The sequence below is a fragment of the Nipponia nippon genome, unplaced genomic scaffold, assembly GCF_047370975.1.
Source record: "Nipponia nippon isolate SJK-2023a ecotype South Korea unplaced genomic scaffold, ASM4737097v1 scaffold_5, whole genome shotgun sequence".
In the NCBI taxonomy this organism is placed as follows: Eukaryota; Metazoa; Chordata; class Aves; order Pelecaniformes; family Threskiornithidae; genus Nipponia; species Nipponia nippon.
Window position 1 is genome coordinate 12,408,286 of NW_028262369.1, and position 23,742 is coordinate 12,432,027.

The 23,742-nt window shown below is 37.7% G+C and overlaps 2 protein-coding genes across 8 annotated transcripts in view; one reads left to right on the plus strand and one right to left on the minus strand.

Moving 5' to 3' along the window:
- The window catches only part of CHLSN (cholesin), a 141,378-nt gene that overhangs the window by 93,983 nt on the left and 23,653 nt on the right, over positions 1 to 23,742 (minus strand). The window lies entirely within an intron of this gene.
- LOC148052038 (uncharacterized) lies at positions 2,995 to 23,072 on the plus strand. The gene is made up of 3 exons (XM_087730458.1): positions 2,995 to 5,810; positions 11,867 to 11,911; positions 19,606 to 23,072. The coding sequence occupies exon 3, from the start codon at positions 19,648 to 19,650 to the stop codon at positions 20,665 to 20,667; it is 1,020 nt and encodes a 339-aa protein (XP_087586584.1). The 5' UTR covers positions 2,995 to 5,810; positions 11,867 to 11,911; positions 19,606 to 19,647; the 3' UTR covers positions 20,668 to 23,072.

Consider the following 23,742-nt stretch of genomic DNA (forward strand, 5'->3'; position numbering starts at 1 on the left):
GAGTAATATATGAATCCCAGTCAGCATCAGCTTTTTGCTGTCCTCTCAGAAATGGAGTGCCTCCTAATGTGGTTCTAGAATACACAATAAAAGTACAGTTTCTGTATTTCACAGTGGGGATGAAGAAATCCAATCCAGATTGCCAAATTTTACTGAGTGTATGAAATACATAAGAAACACAAACATGCTGCAGGAAGCAAATTAACAGTTACCCACAACAGCAAATGATGAAATGTTGACCCAATAACTACCTGTTTTTATGCTGTTGTTACATTATTAATGAAGGAGGAGGGGTAGAAGTTAAACTGATATTCTCCCACTGATTTGGGGGCAGCAAGACATCCTTGTCACTCTCCCTGCCAACACAGCAGAATCATTTCGTTGCTTAATCTGTCACGACACAACTCAAATTCCACATGACTTTATTCATAAAATGTGGCTTTTCAAGCCTCTGATACAGGAAAAAAAACATGGAGCAAAACCAGAACTGAACCTTTTCCATTGCTTATAGCACAATCTCATCTGATAATTGGTCCTAATTTGTCAGCATAGAGACATGCTTCAGTTCTAAGTGGGAAGCAGGTGAGGAACAGCCTTACGGCCTTTTCAGTTCTTTTCCCTTCTCTTCAACGTTATTCAAGTAATTTTGTCTCATTGCCATCTTTGCTTATCTTCTTCATAAGCACCTCTTCTTCACAAGCACCTCTAAGTTATCACCATCCTGGTGGAAAACTCTCCATTAATCTTTACTTTTTTAATAGCTTTTCATATTTTACTGACTTTTTTTTTTTAACCCCTAGACCCTGTACAGTAAAGCATCTACTTCTATGGCATTTTCTCCACCCAAAAACTATGCAGTGCAACTACATCAATTTACTTCATAGTTTTAGCCTGTTGCTGAAAACCATGATAAGGAATTAAGCCTTTCTCTATCGTTGTGTCCGACTCACACACTAATTTATAGTGCTTCTATGCTGACATGATACCGGCTGCTTTGGTAAACCATTGAGTTGGTTGGGTTTTTTTTCCCCTTGAGAGGTTTTCTGTGAATTTCTACACATCTTGAGCATTCAAGTTCATGCCCGCACAGAATTACTTAAGAAAGAAATCTTTCCTTAAAACTGTCAAGCAAGTATGCTCCTCCTCTTCCCATCTGAGGAAAATTAGGTTTCCTAATGAACCATATTAAATCTCTCATGTAAAATCTGTTAAAGAAATTCCATCCCATTATGCAGAAAACATTCCAGCAGGGAGGAACTGGCTTATCTGGTGTGAACAGAGGCTTCCAGAACTGGGACACCGCCAGGACAGTGTGGCTGAACAGGCGGCATGAAGGGCAATTTTAACTTCCATGTTGCTTCCTTACTTCTATTTCCCCCCTCTCCCAAGACATCTTACTTTCTGTCTCTATCTATCAGGACTGTCGCATTTATTTCTGTTCCTTTCTCTCCATGTTGAACTCCCACTTTCAGATCATGGCTCTTTTATCAACTCTCTTTAGCTTCTTCTCTCATCTTTTACACTTTTCTATCTGAATGTGCTATTCTATTTAATTTTCATTTTGCTCCTCTGTTTCTGTCCATGCTTGTCACATTTACTTCACTAGACCGACTCCTTTACAATGACCCAAATCTTATTCAATGATTTGACATTACAAATGGGTTTATGTAGTAAAATGGAAGCTGCTATTTAAGGGATGGAGAAAGAACAAGTTTTTATATAATTTACCCTTGAAATTGCAATTTTTATTTTTTTCTGATCTTTTTTATTGCAGCAGAGTTCCATGATAATATACTAAATGTGATGGCAATCATATAGACAAACAAATTCCATAATTTAATGAACAAGACTGATACCCGCTCAACTTTTTTTAAGAGTTAATTTGATGTATTAGTTGCTTCAAAGAAACTGTGCCATGGAGCTGCCTGACTGCTATTCTCTTAAGGAAATTCTGAACTTAATTGCAGCACCCTCACATGGTATCTCTTAAAAAGCATTATCCCAAAAAGCGAGAACTTTGCAACATTTATATAAAAAACAGCAGATGAGCAAGTGCAGTAAAATACTTAAGGAAATACATAGTATCGTAAATATGGAAGAACTTTTATGGAAAAATCTTTAATATACAAAGTTCTCAAGAATAGGGCCTTTCCATTTCACATATCTGAAGGTTTCTAATGACTGTAAATAGGGGCTTATCTATTTCACATTTAAATAAATATGAGCAAAATTGTATATATGCAAGATAAAAATCAGCCTACTGATGTAAAAAGAATTTGCAAAGAATTTATTAAATTATTTCTTAAAGTATATCACTTAAATGTAAACCTCTGAACAGTAAGGTGTACTGTATGTTTCTGTATGTATATACTGTATAATAGAAAGTAAGCACTAGTTAAGTGCCACTATTAACAGTGTTATTTTCTCACAAAATTAAGTTTAATGTTTCAGTTGATCTATGGCTTATAGCCCTCTTGCTGAACCGCCAATTAAGTCAAATCAATGAACTAACAAAAAATGTTGCTCTCCGCTTCTGCTTAAATAATGAACATAGCTAGCTCAAGACAGGTCCTTGTTGACTCACCTAGTAGAGGTCCTAGTTTCAAAAGTTTTCATTTGAGAATCAAACTGAGTTGGTCTCTGAAGGCATAATTTCAGTTGATGAAAGAAAGCGATCAACCTCTAGAAAATTTCTGGTTCTATTAAAATGAAGAGATGTGGCCTTCAATATTATGTCAAAATACTATAGAAATGGACTTTCAGCAAAGCCCCACAAAGGAACTATTGACTCATAATAAATTCTCAATAAAAAGCGTTAAATTGTATCTGGTCAGTAAGATGTGTGGTTTTTTGTTGGTTTTTTTTTTGACTTCTTGATAAAAACCTATTGTAGACAAGGTTAAACCTGTATTCCTTCACTGAATCAAAACATAACAAATTGCATGACTTGGATGTCAAATCAGACATGTTAAGTTATCAGATTTTCCAGGCCATAATTCTGACATCATTAAAATCTCATTATTCATCAGCGTGAAGTTAGCTGGGAATGAAAGCAAAAAGGCATGCACCCTCCAACTCTTTTCAGCATAAAGAATCCTGCAAAAGAATCCTGCACCTAATAGGACAGGTAACATTGCCCTACAGAAATACAAGGCTGGTGATGAGTGCATACATCAACCACGTCCTTGTCACTTCCTCTCCTTTGTGCTGCCACAAATGAGATCTCGGAAATCAGCTCCCTACAGAAGTTCTCTTTGTTCCCAGAACAACATAATATAATAACCCATACCTTTGGTATCCCAAAGAAAATTTAGCTTTAAGAATATAATGTACCTCATAATACATTTCTTGCAGTAACCACTGCATATAACCAAAAGATCACTCACCATAGAACAGTTAGTTTACCCCACATGTATGAAAATATTTGCCTGGCTATACTTTTAAAATTATTAATTTTTCCCTTTAAATTTTCTGTAAAGTGTAGGAAGACAGCGAATAAAAGCAAACTCTACTTAAAATGGTTATTGATGAATTCGTAAAAATAAAAAAAAAAACAAAACCAACCAAACCTTAGACCAAGGCACTTCTGAGTGTTAAGTCTCAGTGAGAAATAAATGAAAATGGCAACTGTGAAAACGGAAGTTGCAATATTATATCATGTAGTCAAAGCTTAGTATCTGACAAGATGCCCTTACTTCCATACAATGGTTTAATGAGTATTTTCTATTACTCTAATTGGAGAGCCAGCATCTCTAAACAAACACAGAGTAGTGATTTTCTGATGCTTCATTCCTCAGAGCTTTATGATATAACCATTATACGTAAAAAGGCTATGTTTCTCATCTGGATTAGTAAAACTCCTTTTATACAACATAGACTTGAAGGATCTTAAATGAGAACAGAGCTAGTTAATAAGCAGCAAGTTAACAAGTTTGTGTAGGGTGAACTTCTACATAAATGCAAGTAAAAAGACTTCATCAGGTACAATGAAGTCAATAGGTTTACACCAGTACAAACCAGGCCAACGTGGCGTCAGAATCTGCCCTTTTCTGTCAATACAAAGAGATTTCACTGAAGACAACCACATTTTGGAGCAGTCACAGAAAATATGCATTTAACTATCATCTAGTAGCAAAATAGGCCCCAGGGTTGCCAAGACTCCTCTACCAGAACTCAAAGGGAAGTAACACCTTTTTTTTTTTTTTTTTAAACTAAGATTCAGTTGAATTGGTTTTGTGCTATGGATAAGTACATAGCTAAAACCCCAATTATCACTGCTCGTTAAAAATGAAAGCAGTACAGTGCTCAGGCTGAAGACCTTCTCATGAGCTTTACTGCAGCGGCACAGAACTGGTAAGAGAAAAGAAAAGCAGAACCCGGCCCAGTCCTGCTCTCAGTTCTGCTGTTAGCTGAGGACTTTGAGAAGTACCGACTTTTGCCTAAGTTTCTGCAGCTGTAAAGTGCTCAAGGCACTGATGAATCTGAAACATATGCTCTAAGATTATTTTTTGCAGTTTCTTAGTAAGCTAAACCTTCTGTATTTCTTAACTATCTCATGCAATACTTTCTCCAAGTGAAAGCAATCTAAACATACAAAACCAGCTGTGCAGACTGCCATGGCAACAAGTTTGAAGCGTGAAACATTTTCTCTGCTGTATTTCCTTTAGCTTTCCATTATATATCAAAACACTTTGACATATGCTGAATACATTCTTTTCCCATCAGGAGAGAAGAGGATTTATTATCTGCTTTGTCATTTCACTTTCTTCCCACCAAGTCCTTTCCTTACCTTGGAAGTCCACATGATTTCCTTATATTCCTTCCTGCTAAAGAACTGGCACTTCTAATTACATTCACAAGAACGGTCAAAATTATTCAGTCTACAGCAGGCAGAATTCTTGTACTATTACAAATCATGACAGTAAAAGATTTTTAAAACACCAGATTCTTAGCAAAGTATTTATGAATTAAATATACAAATATATTTTTAAAAAATACTTGGTCCCAAGAGTTCTTTAAAACAAACAAAATTTATAACCAGGGAGAGAATCAATTTTATCTAGTTTAAAAGTACTTTGATGCATTATATGAAAAGATAAATAAGCAGCAGCATAAATACTCCCAACTCAGAGACCTGGAGAGAGGACTAATAAGAAAAGAAAGAGGAACAGATTTCCAATTAGAGACATCTTTCAGGAACTGTACCTGCAAGTATGCCGCCCAACAATAGGATAAAAATACAGAGAAAGTGCTCAGCTCTCGATAAAGTTAACCTTCAAAAACACAGAATTAATCTCGTAAATTAAAGTGGTTTTATCACAAATCTCAGTGGTATCGATAGGAAGTTCTTCTGGTCATCATTTATATGTTAGCCTATGCATTATCAATTACAAAATGAATTGAAAAGCCTAATTTTAGCAACAACATTTGCAAATTTAAGCTGAAGTTTATCTTGAAGGTGGCAGAATTTCCACAACTGTTTCTTAACTCATTGCCAAAATCTTTAAAAGATCATTTTGAAATTAATTCTGGTATTAGGTTGTCAAAGCTGTTTTAAAAACTCCATCTGGTGGTCACTAGCAGAATACTCTTTCAGTTCCCCAAAGCAGTAACATCAGTAAAACTAATTAAAGGATTTCAGTTAATCATTAGGAAAAAAAATTAAAATAAGTCCCAGTTTCTGGTTAAACACAGATTTGTACTAGCTGCTCCTGTCTGCAAGCACTAAGGGAATTGCTGCAAGTATTTGTAAGAAGAAACAAAATTAACCATAACTTCTACAACAAACTGCTGCTGTGAGGATGAGGCAGGTAAGAGACAATTCTGTTGCAAGAAACAAATCTCAACAATGGTTAATTTTGGTTTTGAACCTAAGAGAAGGATATTTAACCAGGCTATTAGGTCTGATTATTCACAAGAAAGAAATATTTATAAAAAAGCATATGTTTCTTGTATTGTTTCATGAAACATCTGGTACTAGTCATTGTGGTTGACAAGATGCTCAAAGATCAAAGGAAGTGCCATTCCCATTCAGCTCCAGAGCATTGTAATTCTTTCTAATTAAGTTATGGTTTCACCAGTCCACAATGAAATAGATCTCATACTTAATTAATACAGAAGTTTCTGAAATTTTTCAGGTCAGCCTATGTGCAATTAAATAATCATTCTAGCACCTGCAGTGCTGTGCAGAGACCAGCTCTCTTATAAAACTTGCCATTAGAAAAAGCTTTTTTCCACCCTTTAATAGAATTAGAGTATTATTTGGAAATACAGGCAATTTTTGAGCTCTCATAGCTGAGTTATGTAGGTGATCTACCCGTACTGAGGAATTTATTTTGTGACCGATAGAAACATTACTGTATAGTAATAATAATAAAATACTGTTTATAAAACAACTTACATTACAAACAATGCCCAAATAAGCCAATATAAAATCACTAATACTGAATCATGGGCAAGCAACCCTGAGACGTGAAGGCAGCAATCACACAGAACAGAGCATGGCTGTTCTAGAATAAAAGGAACAAATGTTGATTTACAACCAGCCTCTAAGGCAGAGGTAATTATTAATACCAGTGCTTATGTATACACATCTCCAACTTGTGCTTTTTTAACCCTATCTAAGCAGAGAGTTCCAAGCACAGGCAGTAAGACTATCAAATTTTACAAATTCACATAGCTCCCTGTACCTTATAAATCAACATAAGCATCTGAATTCCATTGAAAAAAAACCCACACTAAAAAAAAAAAAAAATCCCCAAACCACACATGCAGAGAATACAATAAAGACATGCAGGTTTTTTATTCTAAAATTAATCCATAAACAAAATTCCTTTAACTTTCTTCAAGCTAGCAATTCTTGGTTTTGTGTACAACTTCCCTGCTTCCCTCCCCTCCTCCCTTTTTTATGTGAAAGGCCTAATGTTCCGTGGTCTTTTAACCAAGGACACAAATTTGCTTGCTGTCAAGTAAAAGAAGACTAAACATACATAAAATTAAAAGCCAGGCCTTTCACAAGAACAATTTTAGAGTGACTGGCAACTGTGCATCAATGTAACAAAAGCCTTAGAATAGATGCTCTTCTCAAAAATTATTTTTTTTCCAGGAATCTTGAGTTATTGCATTAATACAAGTAGCCTTAAGGTGCTAAAATGCCACCAAGAATTCCAATATGTAAGCTCAGCCCTTGAATAGAGACAATGCAATCTTTGACTAACTCTGTGGCTAATATCCCACGCTCTTTTTTTTGTTGTTGTTATATAACAACACTAGAGGAAAAGTTAAGATGGAAATACATGGTAGTTTATGAAAAATATCTTTGAAAAAAATTGTAGACTATTTCACAATTCAAAATTCTAGTAACACAGCAATTGTTTTTATTCATAATACACTGGGGACCAGGCAATAACAGCCATTTAATATTCTGAAACAATCCTATCGTACTACACAGGGACAGTTTTCTTAATAACGTTGCAACAAAAAGGCAAGAAAAGATATGTTAATCAAGAGCAGAGACAACAGCATAGTCTAAAAACAGACTTCAGGCTTCTCATGCAGGATTAGCTCCCTAACAATACATCATTACCCTGGAGCAATCCAGACCAATCCTTAGACTAACTGCAAGCTTACTGCAGCCTTTGGTCTCCCTCCTTCATGACTGTGGCTATTTGATGCTGCACAAAGCAAACAAGAGCTCTACCACTCAGCTGAGTGTTGCGACTCTGCCGAACAACTGACCACGAGGATTCAGAAGGAAGGTGAGCAAGACAGAATCACCATCTCCGTAATACTTTACTGGATGGATCTGCTTTAAGCCAGACAATAAAAAGACTGATATCTCCACAATTTCAGCATCTCACAAGCAGAAACATTGAATGGTGTTTGTTAGAGAAGACAGAAGAGAGTCTCTCATCTGGCATGCATATGAGAATACGTCTTATATGAGAGAAAGAGACCTAATTTCAAATTAAACCTACTGTCAGGGATCTGTACTCTGCTAAACACATCAGTAACAGGTCAATTAAGAGAAATTATTGGTTTTGGTCAAAAGAAAAGTGACTCACATCTGCTTTCTTTATAATAACATTTGTCACTCAGTAGTGGATATATTTATTTTGCCATAGGAACAATAAGATGTGTTAAAAAATGAACAAGAGTTTTGCCAACCGCAGCACACTGTAGGTGGCAAGTGGAATTGTATGTGTTATCAGCCAATCCTTAAGTATTGTCACAGGATCTCACAATTATTTAACTTCTGCAACTTCTGCCTTTTCTGCCTCCGCCCTATCTGGAACATCATTATCATACATCAACCTTTTCCATTGAGAGCATGTATACCAATACATACTAATCACCAAGAAATGACAAATCCATAAATCCCTAATAAAAATAATAGTAAAATTATGCATCATCCCCAACAGTCACAGAATCATCACAGAATCATAGAATACCAGGTTGGAAGGGACCTCAAGGATCATCTGGTCTAACCTTTCTAGGCTGGAACAGTCACTTAACAGTCACTTAACCACCATTTTTTGCAGTTTTATGAAAAGTTTATACAACTGAAAAATAGTCTGTTTGCCACTGTTCTTACATGACTTGCACCCTGTGATCATTTAAGCAATTTAAATAAACTGTTTTATTGTTTAAGGAAAGACACAGCTGGCCACACAACAGCAATATCTTGTTTTTCTTTTAGTAACGCATTAACTGTGACGATAACAGCACAGTGAGCTGCTGCCAACCACAAAACCATCATATAGCTGTTAAGATACCTCAGACTAAGTTTTATCCGTTTCCATAGATGAAGCAGAATTGCAGCTATCAAGGTGTGAATCAGCATGGTCTAAACAAAATCATAGAATCATAGAATGGTTTGGGTTAGAAGGGACATTAAAGACCATCTAGTTCGAACCCTCATGCCATGGCCAGGGACACCTTCTACTAGATCAGGTTGCTCAAAGCCCCATCCAGCCTGGCCTTGAACATTTCCAGGGATGGGGCATCCACATCTTCTCTGGACAACCTGTTCCAGTGCCTCACCACAAGATCGTCTTCCTTACATCTAATCTAAATGTACCCTCTTTCAGTTTAAAGCCATTACCCCTTTCCTATCGCTATGCTCCCTTTTAATAAGTCCCTCTCCAGCTTTCTTGTAGGCCCCCTTCAGGTACAGGAAGGCTGCTATGAGGTCTCCCCAGAGCCTTCTCCAGGATAAACAACCCCAACTCTCTCAGCCTGCCCTCAGAGGAGAGGGGCTCCAGCCCTCTGATCACCTTTATGGCCCTCCTCTGGACTCACTCCAACAGATCCATGTCCTTCTTATGTTGGGGGCCCCAGAGCTAAACGCAGTACTCCAGGTGGCGTCACACGAGAGCAGGGTAGAGGAGGAGAATCACCTCCCTCGACCTGGTCACACTTCTTTTGATGCAGCCCAGGATACGGTTGGCTTTCTGGGCTGCAAGCGCACATTGCCAGGTCATCAACCAACACCCCCAAGTCCTTCTCCTCAGAGCTGCTCTCAATTCATTCTCAGCCTGTATTTGTGCTTGCGATTGCCCCGACCCACATGCAGGACCTTGCAGTTGGCCTTGCTGAACTTCATGAGGTTCACACGGGCACACCTCTCCAGTCTGTCAAGGTCCCTCTGGATGGTGTCCCTTCCCTCCAGTGTGTCGACTGCACCACACAGCTTGGTGTCATCGGCAAACTTGCTGAGGGCGCACTCAATCCCACTGTCCATGTTACCAACAAAGATGTTAAACAGCACTGGTCCCAATACCAACCCCTGAGGAACACCACTCATCACTGATCTCCACTTGGACATCAAGCCATTGACCGCAACTCTTTTGAGTGCGACCATCCAGCCAATTCCTTATTCACCGAGCAGTCCATCTATCGAATCCATGTCTCTCCAATTTAGAGACAAAGATGTCATGCAGGACAGTTTCAAATGCTTTGCACAAGTCCCGAATAAAATAAAATAAAGAATACAGAGTTGGGAAACCTTGATTTTCTAACTTCTACTTCTTCTCTGGCTTTCAATTTATTCCATCAACTTAGAAGAATAAATTTCTATGTAGCCAAGTTTCTCCACCTGTAAAATGGGGATGCTTTCTGATGTGATTCCCTGAATCTATGTACACATTCTGAAATGGTAATGTGCTACTTGCTCCTGATTCAAAGTATGATAAATGTTGTTGCCCTCTAAATACCACTGAATAATGAGGCTTAATACAGGTTTCAATCAAAGCATGAAATAATGTTTGTAAATGTGAACATAATTTTGAAGATGGGAGCTTTCTCTTACATTATTTTTGCTTTTTAAAGATGAGAGACACAAGAAATAGCTTTTCTCTTTTTGCTTTTCTGGTTCTATTTATATAATTTTTCTCAGTAGATTGTAAGTTCCCCTGGAGTTCTGCTTTACTACGCCTTGCGTTGTCAGAAAAGCAGTTACTGAATAACAGGAAATGCAGTCTTAACACTGCTGTGTCAGGGCTTATCTTCGTTTGAGTTATTCCTTGCTCGCTGCTTGCTAATTAACTCAGAATAATTTAAACCTTTGCAAAGAGTGGTTTGAGTATTTGTTAAATTTTTGGTGCAGCCATTGATTTGAACATGAACTTTCAGCCTGAAAGCTGAAATGTCTCTGGGCCACTGCTGCAACCCAAGACCCTCCATATGCATCTCTAGTTTCAAAAAAGTATTTGGAGCAGTAGTGCTAACCTTCAGGTGGAAATGTAGCCCTAGTGCTGAAATATTTTCTCCAGGTAGCCCACAACTCTAATTTTGAAATCTATACTTGTACACATTTGTCCCATTTCATTTCTTTGAAGTGTTTTGGCTCTTCCCATGTGTTTTTTTTCAATAAAGCTTGTTAAAGTGCAGCAAGTAAGAGGCCATGAAAACAGGGAATGCTGATGAAACACTCGTCACAAATTATCTTCTCAACCTATGAAAGCCACTGCAAATTATTAAAAGATTACAATAAAAATGTTCTTCCCCATGTGCTGGTATGAAAACATGATGCTACCAATGCATTCCAGACAGAAAGGCTGCAAAAAAAAAAAAACAAACACAAAACACCATGAGCCAATCCTTTCTTTCTCATTTATATCTGAATTTTTTTAAGAACACTATTCAACATAGTCACTAAGATTACTGGTGCTGAGCCAGACCCAAAACATACTACAGACTCAAAAGCCTGTCTTTTAACACCTCATGGTCACTGCAGAGCATCTGGAAAAATAATTTATTGCATGTGTACAATACTGGGAGTGTTCCAAGAGCTAGGACCCATGGAAAATAGCAATACACCCTATTTTTAAGAAAGGATCTTAATATTTTTGACATGTACTACTTTTGTGTCGACTTTTTGTCTTGTTAAGCAAGGGGCATTGCTTGGTATTTATTCAACAGGCTTTTCCTTTTCTAGACCTCTAGCACTTAAAACAGCGCACTAGAAAAAAAATGTAATTGCAAAGGCTGGCCAATGCACGTAGGATTACTTCATGAACAGGAAAAAAAAATCCACTGGATGGCCTCACATACTTAGAAATGGCAGGGACAAACACTACTTTTCTGTTCTAAAATATCTCACTGCAGAGGATAATTTGAACTTTAAAGTCACATGATGAAACCATAGGTTTGCTAAACATGCAACGTGTATGGTTTGAATGACTTAAACTAAGTTCCTGTTTCCTTTACCGAACTGTATGTTTTTGTAGTCAGCGAGCGTCCGGATTTTTCATCGTGATGTACAGCAGCTAAAGAAGTTATTGTAATATATACACCCTGCTCTCTACATAAATAAAAAGGGCTATATGCTCCAAACAATAATTATATTTCATCTGACTATTCACAGTGAAAGTCTCAGCCCGTTGTATCTGTGGAGCATTTTCTTGAAAAGGTAAGTGCTTTATATTACTTTGAATATGCAATGTTTTATTCATCACAACAGGCTCAAATTGTGAAGCTAAGTTTTTAGTTTTCCCTTCTTTAACAACATTTGAACTACAGAAAGTAAAATACTGTATCTGGGAAATATCCTCAGAAAGCTGAAATTTATAATAAACCTGAAATTTATAACAAAGCTGAGCATTAAATAGAGTAAATGCGAAGACTGTTTTCCAGTAAGTGCTTAACTCCCACTGAACCAATGATAGTTAGATGAGGAAATATTGTTCAGTGGTCTGGACAAAAGACTCCAACCATTGCCTAAGAGCAGTCTTAAAGGATGGACATTGTTGGATAATCCTAACCACACTGCAGGAATCATATAGGACAGGAAACACGTCAGCGATGCTGCTTGGAAATTATGTTCAGTTACTGCTGATTCGTTTATAGTCTGGAAAAGTAAAAATAAAAGCTTTTGGTTTCTCAGAAACTGGTAATTTTTCGGAAGTAACGGGTAGGATTTCTTACATCTTTACAACCTCAAATACTTGCCCAAGTGTAGGAATTTTGACATTACATGAAAGATTAATACAGTATTTTACATTTCAGTCATTCATGTACTGCAAGCTGCCCCCATCTTTTAACTTAGCAGACGCAGTACAAACAGAATGGACAAATTCACCACCCAAATTATGTGCGGTGTTTTCATGGGTCGATGCAGGACATGCCCACCAAGAGCCAAGTTTCATAAGGAATATTATGCGTATTGCTTTATGACTGGATGAAAGAATATTTTCCTTCTAAAGGCTGGTGACAGAATGCAGAGAGACTGCCCTGCCAGACCTTTTATAGAGGAAGAGTTCTGGCTGCCAGGGAGAAACTCCCTGTTTTAGGAGCTCTTCTTTCTAGACTTTAAATAAACAAAAATTTCCTTGAAACCAAGCTCTCCGTTTGCAAGAGTTAACCATCAAAGCAGGGATGGGGGACCAAAAACAATGAAATCTTAGAGACTAGATCCTCTCAGTACTGAAAGTAGTCTTTTCACAACTTGCTATTTTTAAACTGCCTTCTGAACACTATGCTCGTTTGCTCAGCTCCATCTGTTGGAAGTGAAGGATAACGTATTCACTGTGCTTCAGAAAGTAAAAATCAAGCGTATTTACTTTAACTGCTGACACAAAAGGCAGAGTGGATGACAGTGGGGAAACAGGGCCGGGGGGGGGGGGGGGAGAAAAGTGAGAGCACGTGAAGGATTCACAACATGTGAATGATGGTCGATTAAAATGAGGGGGAGCAGAGGTAAAGAAGTGACAAAATATTGGAGCGTGACAATACAGGGAAAGATAATGCAAGTAGCATATTGCAAATTTCCCTCATTAATTAATCTTAGGAGAAACAGGAATAGGCCTGGGTTCTGCCATAGCTTCAATATACGTGAGCTTTGCCACGCTATATCTTACTCTCAGTTACCAGTAAACAGAAATAACAAAGTCAGTTTACGTCACAGTATGTTGTGAGAAAAAAAAATTCATTCAGGTCTCAAGGTGTTTGTGCTCTAAGCTGACAGATTCCACTGAAAGAGTAAAGGACTCGGGCCCCCCAGCAAGCAGAGCATAAACATTACATGCATTCTGAAATAAAATGTATGTCCCTGCAGTAATCCAAGAACTAGACAAGAACTGAGGGAATACCAGATCTTCTCACAGCAGAGGAAAATGACATAATAAATTCCTTTTTTTTTTTTTTTTTATGATGGAAACTCAAAGTATTTTGACAAAAAACATGGTCAGCTGCATGGAGATTCTGATGTAAAAAGATGTGAGAAATAAACCACCCTCCAGTGCTCTGCTGCTCCCATGGAACATATCTTTTTACTTTAAATTAAATTAGTATTACCAAAAGTCTATAAAAATTTTCAAATATGTTCATCTTACTACAGCAAAAGTTGTGAGCTCCTTCATCCCATTATTATTCTGAGCGTATATCTACTTTAGTGCAAGAAATGAACTTAACGCCTTGGGAATGTTTTAAAACTGTAAAGGCTTACAGAGTTAAAGAGTTGCTTTACATGGCAGATGAGCACCTTACAGTCCTAAGACTCTCTAAAACTATCCATTCTGATGTAAACAAATGCATAGAGAGGTTATGCCATCTGTGACTATATTCAGTCAGCTGGCTGCAAAGGAGTCAGACTTTTCTGATGGGCTCCAAATTATAATCTCAGCTAGAAAACCATAATACAGCAACTCCATTAGGTGATGAGCGTTACATCTTGTAAAGTGCTATAAAATTTCACTGAAATAGTTACAGAGACAAAATATCGCCAAAAAAAAGTTTGGCTGTAGGATAAGGTCTTAAGTCAGAAATATGTATCTAGGTGTGACCATGTTAGAGAGAACATCCGCGTTATCAGCTTGTATGAAGTATTAGGTATATTTGATTGCAGTCACCTCCATGCAGCCTTTCCTACCACAATCTGAACTCAAAATTGCCATTTGCTCCCTTTGAAATACTCGGTGAGACACCACAACTAAATAAGAAAATAGTCTGACATTATCATTGTGATTTTTTTTTTTTGAAGCAGAACAAAAACTTATAGGAATAATTTAGGAGGGGAAAAATTAGTGTCTACAGCGTTAACTTTAATCTTATTTACCAAACCAAAAATATTTCAGAATAAGCTACAAACTGCTAGCAGATATTTTTTCTTCTGCAATGAAGAATTTATTGAATTCAAGCAAGCATTATGGTCATGCCGACTAACCATAGCAAAGCTGCAAACAGCTTGTTGTTTTGGTAAAATTTTGTTTGTGTGGATAATCCTAAGGTGATTTTCTGAAGTTCCTTTAAAACATCACACCTAGAAATTTTTCCTTAAGTCAGAATTTTAATATTTACACTGATTAGAATTATACACATACAGTTGCACTGTTATTTCCCCTCAAGTCAGTATTTTAATTCCAGATTGAATAGATTACTTTTGTTTAGTGTAAATCCCTCCCTAGATGAGGTAAAAGACCCACACTTACATTAGAATAACAATGTCTAGGTGGAGAGTAAGAGTAATATTAACATCATTGCTATTATTTAACAGTAATATTAAATAATGGTTAGTGGTTATAAACAAGAGTTGCAGCCCAACAGAAACTATTTCAGGCATTCATCTTGACACCTAGAATCAAAGAATCATTTAGGTTGGAAAAGAACTTTAAGATCAAGTCCAACCATTAACCTAGCACTGCCAAGTCCACCACTAAACCATGTCCTCAAGCACCACATCTACATGTCTTTTCAACACCTCCAGGGATGGGGACTCAACCACTGCCCTGGGCAGCCTGTTCCAATGCCTGACTACCCTTTCGGTGAAGAAGTTTTTCCTAATATCCAACCTAAACCTCTTCTGGTGCAACTTGAGGCCATTTCCTCTTGCCCTACCACTTGTTACTTGGGAGAAGAGACCGACCCCCACCTCGCTACAGCCTCCTTTCAGGTAGTTGTAGAGAGAGATAAGGTCTCCCCTCAGCCTCCTCTTCTCCAGGCTACACAACCCCAGTTTCATCAGCCGCTACTCACAAGACTTGTGCTCTAGACCCTTCACCAGCTTCACTGCCCTTTGGACACCCTCCAGCACCTCGATGTCCTTATTGTGAAGGGCCCAAAACTGAACACAGGATTCAAGGTGCGGCCTCACCAGTGCCGAATACAGGGGCACGATCACCTCCCTAGTCCTGCTGGCCACACTATTCCTGATACAAGCCAGGATGCCATTGGCCCTCTTGGCCACCTGAGCACACTGCTGGCTCATGTTCAGGCAGCTGTCAACCAACACCCCCAGGTCCTTTTCCTCCAGGCAGCTCTCCAGCCACTCCTCCCCAAGCCCGTAGCATTGCATGGGGTTGTTGTGACCCAAGTGCAGGACCCAGCACTGAGCCTTGTTGAACCTCATACAGTTGGCCCCGGTCTAACGATCCAGCCTGTCCAGATCCCTCTGTAGGGCCCTTCTACCCTCCAGGAGATCAACACTCCTGCCCAACTTGGTGTCATCTGCAAACTTACTGAGAGTGCACTCAATCCCCTCATCCAGATCGTTGATAAAGATATTAAACAGAACTGTTTAACAAACTAACCTATAACAAATGAGGCCCAAACACATCAATAGCCTCTCTGTAACACTGCACTGGTCCATCATTAAAATATCACAACATGCAAACTGGTAGATAGAGAAAGAGAAACCAAGATGATGCACTTTCTTACACACTATGTTGCAACTACTGGAATATGCTGCATTAAGTCTAATGTTCCTTACTTTGTCTTAAATGGCCAAAGAGCAGCTAAATAAAATAAAAAAATACCTTGCTATGGTCAAAGATTAACCCAGTGTCAGTACCAAGGCTAGATCCTGAGCAAATTTAACCAAGTTCTGGCATCCTGTTTTTCCTGTAATTTGATGTAAGGCCATGTGATTTCCTGTGAAACCAAAAATATTTCCTTTGTTTCCGTTGCAATTATGCTACCATAAAAGTTGAATGTTGCTAAGCTATTCTGAGATTCTCTGCAAGGACAGTGAGTGTGGTTAGTTGGCCCATGGTATACAAGTTCTTGAGAAGATAATGGAAATCTTCACAGTACCAGAACTAAATTCAAGTGTTCAATCCTGCAAAACGCCTGATGGGACTAGAAGGTAGTCTCACTGGAGACTCTGGTGAAAGAGCTTCTCAAAATGTAAATATTTCTTAACCTCCTGAAACTACTGTGTGGGATGATAACAACAAGCTTTCTGCAGATGCTCAAGTGGTTCCACATTCTCTTTCTCTATCAGTCACAAAGTACCTATCCTTCGCCAGATGTAAGCTTCAAATCTCTTTTCTAATAGAAGGTCAAAATTTGACTTACACCGTTTCCTTCATTCTTGAGATTTCTCCTGAATATTTAAGAAGAGATTAATTGTAGAAGTTAGAATTTCATGGTCTTTATATTTCCAGGAAATAATAAAGAGAAATCAAAGCAGCAGAAGGAAGCCAAAAGAAGCAAGTCCATCAAGCTCCATGGCTGCAGCTGACTGAATAGCACAGTAGATCACTTTCAGCCATAGAGCCAAAGGGAAGTAGAGGGCACAGCAGCTATGTGATTAATAAGAAATTTTCTAGATCCACCCCCCCACCCCCAGTACTTCAGTATTAATTATGGAACATAATTCAGAAATCAGACTGATCAGCTTTATTTCAAAAGGGATACTTTAAAATTAAAATCTATATGGGGGAAATCACTAGTGTGAAGAAATACAAAAGGCCAACCAGTTGACTACAGTTGTGAGGTTTTGTGTGTGTCATTTGGGGTTTTTTTCTTTTTAACTATTCGCACTCTTCAGTTTGAGGACTTTAGCACAAACTTGAGTCCTTCTTGGTGGTTCATATTAAAAACCAGCTGAACAGAAACAAAAGCTCTACTGCAAGCATTTAAGATACATTTCCTCAATGAACAAGATAACAATATTTCCTCCCAACATCTATCATCTCTGAAAAGATTTTCACTCCATTTTTCTTAAGTTTGTTCATATTTCACAATCTATTTTTAAACTTCAAAGTTATATTGACTCTTAACTTGCTTAAGAGACTCCCGCCAGTTTTGCCCATCAATGCTTTCCCATGTGGTATACTCCAGCTCAGAGCTTAGAACACAGCCAGAGTCCAACCAGCCAATTTTTCCCCTCCTGCGAATATACCTGTAACACAAAAACTTCCTTGAGTGCATCAGTCCTTCCTGTAGTGGAACCTCTCCAAAAATAACCTTTTCTAGAAAGGAAGAAACTCTGTCTTTAAAAGGGGACAAAGAACACTGCTGAATCAAAACATAACTCCATGGTTTTATATAAATGAAATTATAATTATATAAGATTATATACATACTTAATCAAAGCCACTTTGATAAGTCAACTTTTCTAATTAAAACCAGTATTAAAATTCCAATTTTGAGGAGAGATTAGAAATATCAGAAATATGAAGTAGTGTCAGAGGTAACAACCATAAATGAACTGTCAAACAGTATTAAGACACTGACTTATCTATAATGAACACTGCTTAAAAACATGAATGTATCTTTATGAACTTTTACCAATTTAAAGTTACTTTCAGAGTTAACATCACTAAAATCCCTTTACGGAAAATGCGTTAGGTACAACTAAGGGTATCGCTCTTGTTACTAATATGACTGTACAGAAACTTCAATAAGGAGAACTCCTCTGTGCTGTCTTTGCCTGATGTACTGTCTGTGTACATTGCTTGTACAGACCAGCTTTGTGTACAACGGAACAAAGTAAAAACACCAAGCTCTAATGTAACACAAAATCGAAATCCTTGTGAATAAAGGATTTTTTTTCCAGAAAACAACATTCTACACTGTAAAAATGTCTATATGTTTAACTTTTTCCAGTACTAAGGACCATGCTTAATCAAACATTCAAAATTCATTAGGAATAGTGAGTTCATTATCTTATGTTTAAAAATATTTATCCTTTGTAACTACAACAGTATGCTGTTTTCTGCATCGATCAGTACAAGGTACACAGAAATTTTCTTTAGAAATTGAGTTAATTATGCTTTTAGATGGTCTATAAAATTTATATATACACCCAGTTTTTCTTGAGTACATATTATGGTCTCCTACAAAGCTTTTTGGCTTAAAAAAGGATCCTCCAAACATTTGTATGGTAGCAGAATTATTATATCAACATAGCATAGAGCCATTACAGTTAACAGCCTATCCATATTACTCTTAAAATTCCCTATTTTCAGGAATTTGTAACTCAGACGTAAAAAAATGTTCCTTGCTAAAACTTTATCAATAGGCTTATAATGCACTGGTAATAATTCTGTCAAATTCGAGCATGCAGAAAAGCACTTTTTTCTTTGCAGTTTTATGCAACAGCTACATCTAATAATGACAGCATTATTAATGTATAAAGATGTTTTAGTATGAAAGCAGTTTGTTCATAACGGTTCTTAAACATTCACATTAATTTTATATGGGCTCCTCAGTACAGACTGCAGTTATGAAAGGCTTTTTTTGTAACAGAAAGGAAGCAAAACTAAAACAAAGAAAGGAATGCGACTCTTGCCTCATATTGTGATTATCTTTGCATTTTCCTCAGCATGCGGTATGAGCGCTGAGACTGTCAGCTGGGTTCAAATTATACAAAATTCCCACCCTTGCAACAGTACAGTGAAGCTATTTCATGGCTGGAGCTATGAGCCACACGCTGGAGTTGCCCTGTGTACTGTCTTAGCCTTTTTTGGCAAGATGGTGAGGAAAAGCGGCTCCACCTAACCACGGAGCCAACTCCTTCCTCACCCACCAAACAGCCAGCTCTCCCATTTATTCCACAGGCGACACGAGCGTGCTGAATCCTGGCTGTTGTCTACAAAGCTGAGCTGCAGTAAAGTCCTGTCTGCATCAAGTGAGATAAAGGGAGGGAGCAGTGGTGAAAGCAGGAACCAGATAAAGAAATTAAAAGCCAAATTTCTCTGGGTAAAGATATTATGCAAGTTAGCTTGAAATGAACACAAGAATATAATATTCACCCAGAAAAATCACTACATTTATTTTGAACAAATCGTTCATACTCCTGACTGCACTTAATATTTAACACACAAATTAGAGACATTACAAACTGTACTTTAAAACCTGTTTCACCTTCCTTTTCCATTTCAGTTTCAAACTCCATTGAGCAGGAAATAAGCTCGGTACGGAAGGATGACTTCTCACAACATGACATGGATCAGCTACCCAAGCAAGAACTTGGCTTTCATCCCCTCAGAAGAAATCGAAGCCTTCATAGCTTCTCAAAACATCATATCAAGACTTATGCACTGTTACATCGCCTTTTTTGTACCAGCAGGATTAATAGCTGGCATATGTATTTTGGTCATTTTCATAAAGAATTATTTGCAGCACAGAGTCATAGAAAACTTAGACTTACTTCTTCTACACTTCACCATCAGCAACATTATAATGATTTTTTTATCATTTACTGTCATTACTAGACCTGACTATTTAAAAGTAACCCACTTCGCATGTAACGTACTGTCATTTTTTTCCAACTTCAGTTATTTCAATTCTCAGTATGTTTTGATTTTGATGCTTCTCATACTATTATTCAAGAGGTTTCTACCAGAGACTGCTCTCAGCAAAACAATCCGAAGACCCATATTGTGTGTTGGATTTGTACTTATATATGCCTTCTGTTTGTCACTGACTGAGGCAGTACTGGTTGGCACAGATAACTATCACTTGGAAACAGACTGCCAGTTAGATCCATTATTTGCATGGCCTGAATATGACATCGTTAAATTCACCTTTGGATTTGGAATCCCATCATTTCTTCAGATACTCTATTTTACTGTTCTCTTCGCTAAAAAAGCACCTGCTGAAGAGCCAGCCTTACAAGAGCACATTCGTACTTACCCTGCTGTGCACATTATAAGCATATCAATATTTATATGCCGTCTATTTTATAACGTTATGATTCTCTTCAGGACAACATTTAAATTACAGAAGAGCATTGGAACTCCAAAGGATGAGCTTATGATGAATATTGCAGAAATAGTGTTGTTCTGCGAGAGCTGTGCTAGTTTGGTATTTATACTTTGTTTTCATAAACCATGCAAGGATGAAATACTTAAAGTCATACAGAACTGCCGAAGGGGAAACGCTGCAAACAATCACCATGAAATACCAGTAACAACTATGACCCATGACAGTGGGTCTCAGTAATACCTGCTGTTCTGAAGAGCTGCCAACCCACTTTACTTTTTAGTTTGTTTGTGGGTTTTGCATTGGGTTTTGGTTTGGTCTTTTACTTCTTCAAAAAAGGATAATTGTTCCTTCTTTAAAACCCAAACTTGGACTATCTTACAGCTAGCAGTACTGGAAGGAAAAAAAAAAAAAAAAAAAAAGATATTTAGTTCTAGCATTTGCAGTGATCTCTGAGAAAGCATGTAGGGTCTGGAGTTGTTTGGGTTGGGTTTTTTGGGGTTTTTTTGGGGGTTTTGTTTTTTTTTTTTTAAATCGCCTATTTGCAAGTGTTACTTAAAGCCAAGTAGAAAGAAAAGTACTGTTGCCATAGAAGTGCGCTTTTCTAATATATCAATGCCCCGGCAAAGATCCAAACAAAAACATAGCAGAAAGCAACTTTGAACAAAGGTAAAAATCTGCAGCCAAAGCATTTTCTCAGGTGTGCTTCCTCTTTTGACTTCTTACCCTACCAACTACTTATTTTTATAACATTGGTAAATCCCAGTAGCAGCAGCAGAGAAGTATGGCTTAAGAATCCATTATAATCCTGAAATAGTTTGTGATACTACAAGGCTACTGTAACACTTGTTTATATTATATATATACACACACACACAGACACTGAGCATTTCTTCCCTTTTTCCATTTTTCTCTTACACTTTTGATGGAGCCCTTAAGGTTTTTGCCTGAATTCTTGTGCCAAAAGAAAAAAAAAAAAAATCAAATTAATGGAAACGCTGGTCCATAAAGGAAAGCTTCGGGTCCTTTGTGAGGCACTGAACTGGAAAGATCAACAGGATGGCTAATTAAAACTTTGTGCAAGAATGAAAGCTTTTTGTTAATGTACTCTCAGCTTCAACTTTGCATTAAGACTTCCAGCAATTATTGCTTTAAGCCATTCTTGATGAGTTCATTCATAAGTATGAAGTCGCATGCCGTGGTAGAGTCACATTCAATAATATACTAACTAAAAAAAAGAGAAAAGCCAGCCCAGAACAGTATAACTGAGGCATGTTTTTCAAAAGACAAACAAAAGCAGAGCCCCAGTTCCAAACTGAAATCAGGGCTCTGCTGGAGACAAGATAGGAGCATTATACATTTAGATGAGAACTGATGGGTAAATGATGCAAAACGGGAAAAATCTGATTCTGAGAATAACACAGCTGTGGTACAGGAGTTCACATGTAGCCCTGCAGAATCAGTAGCTTGAGATGTAAGTGCAAAGTTTTAAATGCTTGCTTTGAGCACATTGTTACTGTAACCAAATTTGGCCAGGAACCATCTATATGCATTTGGCTTCGGTTTCAGCTTTTCCTCTCATAGAGGTGGAGAGAACGAAAACAACAGCGAAGGCACAAAATTCTACTAGATCTGGGATAAAGACATAGACTTAGATTGCAAAGTTATAAAAATACAGTGATGTGATGAGGAAGGCTCAAATGACCTGAAAGGTTGTGAGAAAAGCCACTTCGATGCTTAAATATGCGTCTTTGCATGACACCTGGACGCTAACATAACTGATAAATTTTTTTGCAGTTGTATGCTTTGGAAGGTCTTCCTGACAGGGTCGAGATTTGCTTGGAGAGCTGGTGCAAATCAGCATGAGCTGCCTAGGACAGAGAAAAGCGAGCACTGATCGATCAAGACGAACATCTTCCACAAAACAACAGCCAAGTGCATAAATGGAAGAATAAAGGACATTTGTCAATAATAATAATACAGTATATAGATCTATTACCTAGATATATGGGTCTAGTCTTAGACATCCAAGTCCTGAAATTTATGGACCATGACTGTACCACATGCAAATAAAGCACAATACATAGTCTCGCTAACTGTGACCGTAAGGACCAACATTTCTGCCAGATGTAAAAAACAACTGGTAAGATGTCTGCGTTGTATTATGTCAGCCTGTTTTCCTGTTCAATTTTGTTCTGCCGCCAGCATGAACAGATGGATAATTAAAGCACATTACATATAAACAGACCATTATAGAACCTGGTCAGAAAGGAAGTACGTAGATAAGAATCATCTCTTTGAATACAAGAGCCAATTTTATACTTGTGAAAGGATTTCTCAGCTGGCATCAGAGGTTTTGTTTTGCACCTGAGAAGAGGGAGATAAAACAATATGGACCGAAGATCAGCCCTGCAGAAAACAGTTTGAAGAGATGAGCTGTACATCAGTGAAAAAGCTGACAGACTGAGTGAAAGAGTATGGCAGAAGATGCAAGCTGTTTATCCCAATTCAGACAGAATATCAGAGTTTCAGCTGCACCATGGATAAGTAGGTTATTTTCTAGTATGGGAATTATGCACAAATGATTCTACCTTATTCACTGCTTCTATATATGTTATATTTGAGGATGAAAGAATAAATATTGTGCTGTTTCTGAGTCCTGAGTTACTGTTAAAGGTGCCTAAAAGAAAGCCTAGTCAGTAAATGTTGGCTCTAGTTAACATTGGCTGGGACCTGGAAACTGGTCTGATGGTGAGTGAATCATGATAATGCACCTGTAAGGAGCCTGAAGGTTCAACATCGGCGGAAGGATGCTTCACGGTACTCTCAGCAAGGTACACAGCTAAAGCAGACCCATAACCAAATGTCTCAGAAATAAAACCTGTAGGGGCCTACTGTCAGATCTAGGATTTGGGAACGGGTACGTCTTGTCAAGAATGAACTACTGGGTATAGCTTCTGGGTGCCATCTGTGAGATGCAAGTGAAATGTACCCTGTCCATGGCTACTGTCGTGGGAAAAAACAGAGTATTTTCTGGATAGACAGTTATATTGTCATAAAGAAATCTCTATGTACAATGAACAGACTTTGTAACTGAATAGGAGAAAACAAAGGTAAACAGGAGAGAAGAGGTTGAAAAAATGGAGAACAATAATTCAAACAGTTATGAATATAACTTAGAGCAATACAGAAATGTTTGGTTAAATCATTCTTGATAAAAGTAATCAGAGCTTACATTAAAATTCAGGACAGTGAATGTGCAGTCCTAGAGAAAATCTGCTTGCATCCAGCTAGAATATGAGGGCAGACACCCCT

What these genes read in the sequence shown, in the direction of transcription:
- LOC148052038 (XM_087730458.1), top strand. Translation starts at nt 19,648, where the DNA reads ATGACTTCTCACAACATGACATGGATCAGCTACCCAAGCAAGAACTTG.